The following is an 11837-nucleotide window of genomic DNA, read 5'->3' on the forward strand; positions in this document are numbered from 1 at the left end:
CATATTTGTCCACATAAAACTAATGTAGTTAACCAGACTTTTATTTTGGCAGGTCGTCGGAAGACGCTTCACTCAGTAAAATCAATGTTCTGAAATAAACTCTCTATAAACTCAAATCTGGAGATGAAGTTCATGTGATTATGTCCTCATACAGCACAGACGCAGACAAATCCATGAGAATCATGCGTGTAGCAAGTTCATTCACTCAAACACGCAGAACAGCCAGATGGCATGTTTCAATAACGGGATTCGGCATCGACAAGTCCGCATCTAGTTATATGGACTCAATGCAGCCCGAAAACATCCGCCATTGATTAACGTCATACAGAAACAATGACAAACGCACAAACAAGCGGCTCTGTTTAATGCACCTGCCAAACGGTATCGCATGCACGCTACACTGGTAAATACGTATATGCCATACTGTAAAACCCTGTTAGGCGCGCATGTGTTTAAACGGCCACAAAGACCACTTTCAGCCTTTGGACATAATACGTACTGTAACATTATGGGATGCGTGCTAGTCAGACAGGATAAACTTTGCCGGCTGAAGTACTAAAAGTTTGGTTTAAAGATCAGGGAAGTACCAAGCACAATGTTCTCTCACCATTCTAACATGCACGCACACACACACACATACACACACAGTGTTTGTCACAAATGCGGTTGTCAGAGCAGCAGCGTCTTCTGTGTATACATAACATGTCCAGAGTTTAGCAGGCTGTGCATCAGTAATAATGGTCCGTGGGGAAACGCAGTGCTCCGTGTGTTCTGTAGTTAAATGGATTAAACAAAGTTTCGAAGCAAATTATTTTTTGTATTCAAATTACTCAAGGAATTGTTCCAGCCCTAGATATAAGGCTTTAAATAGACCACAATCTGAAATCGGTATCGACTGATACTCCTTCCAGTGATCAGTTGCAAAAACCCTGATCGGAGAACCCTTTTTTATATGTTTACTTAACTCCTAACATCTGTGTGACACTATAGCTTTATATGTTCAAAACCACAGTTTGTTTGCACTAATATAAAGCCTGAATGGAGAAAGGACATGCATTCAAGTGTTTTGTTGCAGGACTCCAGTAGAGAAAAGGGGAAAGAGTAGTGCTGGGCGATATACCAGTTCATACCGAATACCGGTGTGTATTTTTGTTATGATATGAATTTTTAATATACCGCATTACCGGTATATGTCGCTTAAACAACGTGCGGAACGCAGCAAAGCGCGACAGTTTCAGTGGGGTCCATTTTCACTGTTGCACTGTGACCGGCCATTCACACAGAATGCGTCTTTCTATGCCGCGGCACTACTTTATCATAATTTTTCTATATAAACATGCGCTAAACGGAGGCGTTTGGATGTTTACGTGTGTCTCGCACATGAGCGGTGACGTTACATATTTATTTCCTGCCGCAATGGGAGCGTGCACCTCGCGGCTGAACAGCAGCACAAGTGTAGCAATTGCAATTTCGCATTACGTTATATTAAATATACTCACGAACAAACATTTTCAAAAAACGCTCGTGTTCCCCTCATATCTGCTCAATATAAGCATATAATATGATGTGTTTTTAGTTTGAACTGTTTCTCTATATATATATATTAGGGCAGCAGCTATCGATTCTTTTACTAATCGAGTATTCTACTGATTTTTCCATCGATTAATCGGGTATTCGGATAATAAGTACTTTTTCTTTATTAAAAAGCAATACTAAATATACAAGAGAAAATAAGACAGGTCTCTTAAAATGAGTAAAACAACTAATTTGTTTCCTTTTTAGAACAATTAGTTTTTATTGCTGAAATAGCATACATTAATATCTGCGAAAACTAAACCCATTTAGTACATTCCATTGCCATATTAAATTCAAAATGCAATATAATACAAATATATAAATAAGAAACATGAATAAAAATGGAACTAATAATTTCAAACAATAGCCTATGACTTTTATTTTGGCAGGTTGTCAGAAGACGCTTATTTTTTAGTATGTCTGTTTCTTCACTCAAACAATAACATGTTTGTGAAATAAACTCTCAGCGCAACTCTGGAGGTGAAGTTCATGTCCTCATTCAGCGCAGACGCAGACAAATTCATGAGCATCACGCGTGTAGCACGTTAAACTGTGCAGTTCATTCACTCAGACACGCAGACCAGACAGATGAAATGTGTAAATAACAGGATTCGGTGTCCACTAGTCCGCATCTAGTTTGATGGACTCAATGCAGCCGGAAAACAAGTTTCACTCGCAAAATAGACTAAAACTAAGTAAAATATCAGTTCACCATTTCAATAAGCTATTAGGGCTGTGACGGTGGCAGTTTTTTACCACCACGGTGGTAATAGACAAATCGACCGCGGTGGTTGAGAAATATATATTATTTATATAAATAATATTTATATTATTATATTTGCGTGTAGCAACCACATGACGAGTGGAAGAGAAATATAGACCTTATTTAAATACTTGAAATTGTTAAATAATTGAAATATGATATCTGAAATAAATGAGGATGAAACATCCGTCAATGTTTAACGCGCAAATCCATCAGTGAAACGGCACGCTACAGCATATAAAACATTTAAATAAACATCAGTAAATAATGAAAACTTAAATGATATAAGAAAGCTAAATACTAAATAAAAAAGCTCTTGTTGCAGTAACTTCAGTCAGTGGCGTATTAACCCTTACAGTCCTTAACAATTCCATTTGAAACAAACTGTTTAAACCTACATTGGCTTTCCTATTCAGATTGCCATAAAAACTTTACTTTTTCCGACTCGTTGATGTGAAACTTACTTGTTGACATTGTCCAGATTAAAATGTGTACAGCTGCACTAAATGCGCGTTCAGAAGATGTGCACAGGAGCGCAAATGAAGAGATGTCTCTCCGCAACCGCGGCAAAACCTGCGCGCGCTCCGACACTAAGCAAGCGGGTCATAGCCAGTTTTGAATTTACGTATCTGTTCATTTCACAAGATCCATTGCAGAAGCCGCAGAATAACCTGGGTTTTGCCGTGCAGGCCCGCGCTCGAACGCACCAACGGACACGTATGCCAATAATTTCTGTTAATTTAAAATCTTTTAAATAAAACCACCCACAACTGAAAGGCTACAACTAGCAATCGTTATCGCAACTCTCATATTTATTACACCTATATTTGTCAGAGTGACGTGCACTACCGCCGGTGGCAGTTCACCGTCATGGCACTTTACCATCGCGGTGGTGCGGTTGTTACGGCAACCGTCACAGCCCTATAAGCTATCAGTTATTTATCAGCATGAGAAACACGTGTGAGCGTGTGAACATAATAAAATGCGTGTGTCTCACGGTGAATGCATGAGACTGTAACATGAATAGAGTTTAGCAGGCTGTGCGTCAGTAATAACGGTCCGTGGGGAAACGCAGTGCTCCGTGTGTACTGTAGTTAAATGGATTAAACGAGGCTTCGAGGCAGCAAAAATTGCCTCGATGATTTTTTGTATTCGAATAACTCGAGTTACTCGAGGAATCGTTTCAGCCCTAATATATATATATGCTTTCCTCTCACATATCTAATTGAAGCCTTTGTTTTATGATTAAAAAATCCATTGTGACTATGTAAAACACAACAGACATCACATGCATGTTTTAATGGTATAATTGTTACTATTTTGTTTTCAACCATTCAACTATTAATTTTTGGGTGGATGCTACCAACTCTTGACGTTGGGAGCACCAGTGCTTCCAAGGAAAAAAGTTAATTTCGAGTCCAGTTCTCTATTTATTTGCTTAAATATTATGTATGCAAGATACCTTCACATGCTATTCAGTTGTTAAAGACGTCTAAACTTTGCTGTTTATACTAGTCTATACTATCACTGTCACCATGACGGTATGAAAGGGCATTTTAAGTCAATCAACAGCACTATTTCCCCTCTCAATCAGTAGAAAATGTGGTAAAAAATACCGCCATGTACCGGGAAACCGGTATAAATCTCCACTGAAACTCACCATCTGCTGAATCCTATGGAAGCTCTTCCCATGAAAACTGAAGGCTTGTTCAAACAACACCTTGTCCTCTACCGTCCACTCATCAGGGAAGGGTGTGAAGTTTGGGAGATCGGCCAGGGACTTCTCAATGTTGTGTTTATGCCAGAACAGCATGCCTAGAGCCTGTAGAACACAGAGAACAATAGGATCATACAGACGTCACACGAGTCATTGAGCAGCATGTAGGGTTAAACTCACCTGCTCAACATTGTAGCCGTGTTTTTCTTTTGCAATTGCAATGTACTCATCCACTGTGTAAAGACAATAACAACATGTAAAAAGACACACTGCATGCTATATTCACAAAACAGAAAATGTATACTTACACTTAGAGTCAACTATTGTGTGATATGGTGACCAAACCAACATTCCTCCACTGTCTTTATCAGTGTACTTTGTGGAACCTACAAAACACAACAAGAAGATGAGTAAAACATTTTACAGAGACAAACAGTAGATGTCATGTAGGTCTTAAGTCAAAACATATCCATTTATTAGCATTAATACACTCAAAATAGTTTGCACAATTCTGAATAAGTCGTGAGTTAAAGTGACACAAGACAGATTTATTTCTATAAAGGTTTTACCACTTAAAGGGATACTTCACACAAAAAGAAAAATTCTGTCATTATTTACTCGCCCTCAAGTTGTTCCAAACCTGTGTAACTTTCTTTTATCTGATGAACACAGGGAAAGATATTTGGAAGAATGTTAGCAATTTTCAGTTCTGGGACATGATTCACACCAACTCAACTCAACTCAACTTTATTTATATAGCGCTTTTACAATTTTCATTGTTACAAAGCAGCTGTACATGAGACACATTGACTACAAGCAAAACAATCAAAGTTGTACCTGCAAAAACAAGAAAAGGTTGAAAACACAGAAGACAGACACACCCACACACAAAACACTCCACACACACAACACGCACACACACCAACACACACAGAGACACACACACACACACACGTACGTACACAGACAAGTACGCACACACACACACGCTCAGTGAGAGCACACAGAGCACACATTTAGGATAAAGGAGAGAGAAGCACAGGTCAAATATAACAGATAATAAATTCCTATATGCAATATTAATTAAGTAAAACTTTAAAATTCTAAAGCAGCCCCCCCCGGTCAGGCAGATATGCAAAAAACAGTATGCAAACGGTGGCGAGGAACCCAAAACTCTAATCGAGAAAAAAAAACTCAGGAGAACCCAGGCCCAACCAGGGGATTCCAGTTCCCCTCTGGCAAAAGCTGCTGCCTCTGCACAAGCTCCAGAGAACTTGCACAACAAGGCTAAATAAAATAAATAAACTTAATAATAAAATAGATTGTAGTTTAAGATTATCATTAATAATCTAATAGCACCACCATAGTAGAAAAAAATATTGCATTTTTTTTGTTCTGTTGAACACAAAATTAGACATTTTGAAGACAGTTCTGGGACACCTTTGACTACCATTGTAATTTTTCCTACTATGGTAGTCAATGATTTCCTAGAACTGAAAATTGTTAACATTCTTCCAAATATCTTTCTCTGTGTTTATCACATAAAAGAAATGCATATAGGTTTGGACCAACTTGAGGGTGAGTAAATGATGACAGAATTTTTCTTTTTGGGAGAACTATCCCTTTAACACAAAATCAGGAAACCCATTACATGACTTTGTATTCTTGACAAAGGAGACAAATTATCGATAAAATCATTTTTATTTGGTTTAAACTGCTAGTAAAACCATAGCAGGTACAAATAACTAATATTTGTAGTTAAACTATGTAGCACAATGGTAATAAATCTGACAAAAAAAGGTCATTGCACTTTTCCTAAAAACCAAAACAATGGTCTTTTTTTTAAGAGAGTATAAGAAATATGTTGTGTTCTCTTCAACACACTGCTCATGAATACACTATTTTGCAAATTCAATGGTCAATAAGTAGCTTAAATTACCTCATGGGTTTACTTCTAAAGGTTTAAAGTTTGTTTTACATTTTTTACGACGTTTGAATTGAAATTAGGAATCGATTAGAATCGGAATCGATAAGCAGAATTGAAATCATTAACAATTCAATGATACCCAACCCTAATGATACTATGCTAATTATTTAAACTGAAATGGGTTTATTAAAACATCGCTTATAAAAGCTTCACTGATGTCTTTATTTTATATTATAAATCGGTCAGTTATGGTCCTTGATTCTGATTGCACTGTAACCAACTAGTTCTTGGGGCTTGTTGTTTCATTTCCCCTTGCATTTAAAATTCTGAATCAATGGCAGCGTTTCGTTTACAACTCACGTTATATTCAGGCAACACATGTTTGTTAAGCAACTTTTTTACATTAACAGTTATTTAATTACATTGGGGGATATGGAAATGAACACATAGCAACATTAAAATAAACGCCAAACAATAAATTCTTGAACAACTTGCAATTATGTTATTTTGTTTATTAGCACACGGGTGGCTAATCGAGGAAGCTAACAACCTTTGACAAACGCTTTCCATACGTAAATATGTGCGCACTGGTAAGAAAGCTATTCAAATTAATTTTTGGAGAACTCGACACCCAAAACCATTAAAAAAATACAGAACAATGTCAACTTTATGTTCGTTCTAATGAACGCTTATGAGCGCTATGTGAACCGAGGCTACTACAATCAGTCAGTCAGGTTGCTAAACAGCATATAAGCCCATACCCGGATCAAAGTCTGGGATATTAGCCTGGTAATCGGAGCCCACACGCATGCCAACATCTGTAAAATAAAATTAAAAGCACCATGGGTGAAGGGTTTTTAACGGTTACAAGATATAACAAACAAGTCCGCAAGGGTGCTCGAGGCTATAACGTTACCGTGCTCGTCGTCACTGCCGCTCTCGTCTGAAAAATGTCCGTTCGAGGCGCTCGACGGGCTTTTCGTGCCGTTAGAGCGACCTTTCCCTAGATACTCCGACCCTTTATCCATCATTCCGGGCATGATCGCGATTAGTGTAAATATATCGATTCAAAACTCGCTTCTACGTAAACACTAGAGCGCTTATTGAGTGACTGTGTCCAGGGACTTCGCGCAGTGCGCGCAGCCGCTTTGCGCTCTTGTATCCCTCCGCTGGATCGCACACATGTTTCATGAACTCCACTCTCCGTGGTCACATCAGCAACATCTCATACGTGTTTTTATCTCATGTTTAAAATAAACCGACGGGTTTACGGGATTTCTGTCATTTGTTTATCTATAAAGTAGTGGAGTTTCGAGATCTACCTTTCTTTGCGGAAGGAATTCTTATGAAGGTAACCTATGTAATGCGTCTCTCTAGTGCCGCCGGTTTCGAATACGAGATATTTTTCATTTATGTGCTAAATTTATTGATAAAGGTAGCGTGTGCAAACGTATATTTTAATGTATGTGGGCTACTATACAGCAATATTTTTTCTTCTGTAAAAAAAACTCTTGGAAAGCATTACATGAAATTTTAAATGAAATAAAACAGACAGACATACAATGCAAGGTGTTTTATTAGTTATTATGAAAAAGAAGCAGTAAGCTAACATCTTTAAAACTTTTTGGTAAACATGGCTCTAAGGCTTTGTATTTGATAAAGTATCAGATATACTGTATATGGCTGATAAATAACAGAGTGTCAAATATGTTTGCCATAGTTTCTGACACATCCATGTGCAACTGTCATAATTTCTGGGAGCATCTCTTTCAGTAGATTTGTAGGTATAGGGTCTAGTATGCATGTTGTTGATTTAGATGATCTAATAATTTTAGACAGCTCATCTTGATCTACGGTATAAAATAATTGCATTTTCTCCTTAAGGGCGCTGTAGTTAGTTTGTTCAGCGGGTTTCACTTCTGATTGCATTGTTATAATTTTTTCTCTAATATCTTGGATTTTATATGTGAAGTAGTTCATAAATTCATCACTGCTATGCTGATATACAGGATCAGAAGTCACTGACGATTTATTTTTTGTTAATTTAGCCACCGTGTTAAATAAAAACCTAGGGTTGTGCTGGTTTTCTTCTATTAGTGATGAAAAGTAGGCGGATCTAGAAGTTATTAGGGCTTTCCTGTATTTTCGAATACTATCCTTCCATGCTGTACGAAATACCTCTAATTTAGTTTTCTTAAAGTTGCGCTCCATTTTTCGGGCCGCTTTCTTTAGAGCCTGAGTGTGTTCATTATACCACGGTGTGGGGCTGCCATTTTTAATCTTCTTTAAACGTAGTGGAGCAACTTTGTCTAGCGTTACCGAGAAGGTGGAATTAAAATTTTCAGTGGTAATGTCAAGATCTTCAACGTTATTTCTCATGATTTGAGACAATTCGGGCAGATTATCGAGAAACGCATCTTTGGTAGTTGAAGTTATTGTTCTACCATATTTGTAACAATGAGTTTTATTTGCAGCCGTAGGCCAGTGAAGCAAACATAATACCAGATAATGATCCGAAATGTCTTCACTCTGCTGAAGGATTTTAACGTCGTCCACATTTATACCGTAAGACAGTATTAAATCTAAAGTATGATTACGAAGGTGAGTGGGTCCTGACACATGTTGACTAATGCCCATGGAGTTAAGAGTGTCTTTGAAAGCCATTCCTAAGGCATCTGTAACGTTATCTACGTGGATGTTAAAGTCACCAACGACAAGGAGTCTATCTGCGGCCAGTACTAGTTCTGATAAGAACCCACCAAATTCTTTAATAAAATCTGTGTGGTGCCCTGGAGGCCTATATACAATAGCTAGAATCAATTTAAAAAGTGTTTTATCTTTAGTATTAGGTGTTGAAACATGAAGAACCATGACTTCAAAAGAATTATATTTAGAGTTCGACTTCTGGGAAATGCTAAGAGAGTTATTGTAAAGTGCTGCGACACCTCCCCCTCTGCCTTTTAGACGAGGCTCGTGTTTATAATAATAATCTTGGGGGACAGATTCATTTAAAGCAATATAATCATCTGGTTTTAGCCATGTTTCTGTCAAACAGAGCATGTCTATTTTATGATCTGTTATCATATCGTTAACAAAAAGTGCTTTATTAGAGAGAGATCTAATATTTAGCAATCCGAGTCGTAACAGTTGATTATCTGTATTTTGTTCATGTTTAGTTTGTTTAACGTTTATTAAATTACTTTCAAGAGGTTTACGCATTATTTTATGTTTGCTAATCCGGGGGACAGACACAGTCTCTATTTTGTGATGTTTGGGAGAACGGATTACTACATGTTGTACATTTTGTGTATTCTGCGACGTGAGACGGCAAGCAGACAGTTGGTTAAGCCATACTGTCTGCTCCCTGACCTGGGCCCCAGCGAGTCAAGTTTTAGCATTAGCATTAAGACTTTTTGCCATATTTCTAGACAGGATGGAAGTCCCAGCCCAGGAGGGATGGAGACCATCTCGTTTCAACAGGTCAGGTCTGCCCTCAAAACTCTTCCAGTTATTTATAAAAACTATATCATTCTGCAGGCACCACTCAGACAACCAGCCATTTAGTGATGATAATCTGCTATAAATCTCATCACCACGATAAGCAGTGAGGGGGCCAGAGAATATTACAGTGTCTGACATCATGCTTGCGAGCTCACACACCTCTTTAATGTTATCTTTTGTGATCTCCGATTGACGGAGTCGAACATCATTTGTGCTGACGTGAATGACAATCTTACTGAATTTACGATTAGCCTTAGCCAGCACATTTAAATTTGACTTGATGTCAGGCGCTCTGGCTCCCGGTAAACATTGGACTATGGTGGCTGGTGCCTCTATGTTAACGTTCCGAACAATAGAATCACCGATAACTAGGGCACTTTCAGCAGGTTTCTCAGTCGGTGCGTCACTGAGCGGGGCAAACCTGTTCGAGACTGTAATCGGAACGGTCGAGTGATGTTTTGTCCTGCGACTACGCCGATCTACGAGCTACCAAGGTAGAAATATGCCAGACGATTGGCACCCTTCTTGGAGAAATGGCATTTTCTGTTAGAGTTCTATCTCCGCTCTTAAAGGAGTAGTTCACTTTAAAATTAAAATGTCATGATAATTCACTCACCCACATGTCCGTGTGTTTATTTCTTCTGTTGAAAACAAATTGAGACTTTAGAAGGTCCTTTTCCATACAAGTTAATGGACTTGAACGAGGGGCTGTTGGTTAAGGATCAAATTTGTTTTAATTAGTCATTTTCCAAGAAAACTAAAAAAAATGATATACTTTTAAAGATAAATATATGGCTTGCACTGCCTCGGAGTCCTGCTGAAACCATCAGGTAACATTGGTAAATGTTACGCGATGCTTACAGATGACAGACGATGAGGTAGCAGTAATCCATAAAGTTTAATCAAACAGGTAAATATAACATAACTTGAGTGAGACTCGACAAAGAACTGAGGAAAACACAGGGCTTAAATACACAGAAAACGAGGAGTAAACAGGTAATTAACTAATAATGTCCAAGTGATGATCATGATGACAAACATGTGCGGATGAAATAAACGAGCAACAGGTGAGGGAGCGTGGAGAAAATCAAGTCCTTGAGTGGAAACGAGGAAAACTGAAATAGGTGACAAACATGAATGTGACAGTAAAACAGCCCACTTTTAGTCAAAGTTGGTTTAAAAGTGCGCAGTGGGTACTTTCTTCTGTCCCGGCTAGAGAGACACTGAATTCACGGCTTCAGTCTTTCTCTTGCACTGCTTAACACCATCTCTTTGCGGTGCTTCGCAAATCTTGGATATCTGTCACAACTTTTAATTCTAGCTTTATTTAAATGACACGTGACGAAATAAAACAAAGCACTTCCATAGCCCTACATACTTATTAAAATCTCATTTTCTCTGTATCCTTCCATGTACCCCTTGTTATTATTGAACAGTTGAAATAAGGTATTTTTCACCACAACATGTACTTTATACATCACTTCCCCTTGAATGTTTGACAAGTATTTATACTGAGATGGCAGTGTTGGGAAAGTTACATATGTATCTGTACAAAGTAAGATATTGCATGTGTTTTTATGTAATTGGTGTATTGAATCACATAATGTGATGTGTTATAAAAGTTATACTTTGTAAAAATGTTGTGGTCAACAATACCTGCATCTATTTTTTCCAACTTTCCAACTAAAGCCATGCTCTATAAATGTAGTTAATGTCATTCTTAAAATACATTTTTTTATATTTTTAAGCAACTTGAAGATGATCAACGCTCAATTTCACTGATTGGCCCACCACTTTCACTGTTCAACCCAGAGAATTATATAAAGTCTGTAAATCTTTAACTGAAAATTCTATTCATAATCAACGTATAAGTGAAGAATTGTGCATAAATAAGAATACATGGCATATTTAAAGGAATACTTCACCCAAAAATTAAAATTCTGTCATCATTTACTCACCCTTAGATTGTTCCAAACCTGTATAAATGTCTTTGTTCTGCTGAACACACAGGAAGACATCTGGAAGATTGTCAAATCTCACCCCCCATTTAGTATTTATTTTCCCTGCTATGGCAGTAAATGGTGGGTGAGCTCTGACATTCTTCCAAATTTCTTCCTGTGTCATGTTACTAAAAAACAAACAAACACAATGATGTCTTTTTTGGCTGTTTGGGGTCGGGGTAATAGTGGTATAGAACACTTTTTTTGTTAGGACTACACCACTGCTCACCAGTAAAGTTTTGTATCATGACTTAACAACACAAGGGAATTGAGGACATTGTCACAAACTGTAATTTATTAATTCGTGTTCATGGACACGAATTTGCTCCTTTTTTATTGTCAGTCAACACAAAC

At 37.7% G+C, this 11837-nt stretch overlaps 1 protein-coding gene across 3 annotated transcripts in view; it reads right to left on the reverse strand.

Annotated features, from left to right (window-relative positions):
- The window catches only part of rcor3 (REST corepressor 3), a 52622-nt gene extending 45489 nt beyond the window's left edge, over positions 1-7133 (reverse strand). The window contains exons 1-5 of one of the 3 annotated variants that reach the window (XM_057343162.1): positions 6899-7133; positions 6744-6800; positions 4364-4441; positions 4236-4288; positions 3999-4160 (exon numbers count right to left, since the gene is read on the reverse strand). In XM_057343162.1, the coding sequence (XP_057199145.1) occupies positions 3999-4160; positions 4236-4288; positions 4364-4441; positions 6744-6800; positions 6899-7022 (474 nt within the window). In that variant the 5' untranslated portion in view covers positions 7023-7133. The remainder of the gene's footprint in view (positions 1-3998; positions 4161-4235; positions 4289-4363; positions 4442-6743; positions 6801-6898) is intronic. The other 2 variants (XM_057343164.1, XM_057343163.1) reach the window with 2 other exon arrangements.
- Positions 7134-11837: the final 4704 nt, after the last annotated feature.

This window comes from Triplophysa rosa, linkage group LG10, assembly GCF_024868665.1.
Source record: "Triplophysa rosa linkage group LG10, Trosa_1v2, whole genome shotgun sequence".
Lineage (NCBI taxonomy): Eukaryota > Metazoa > Chordata > Actinopteri > Cypriniformes > Nemacheilidae > Triplophysa > Triplophysa rosa.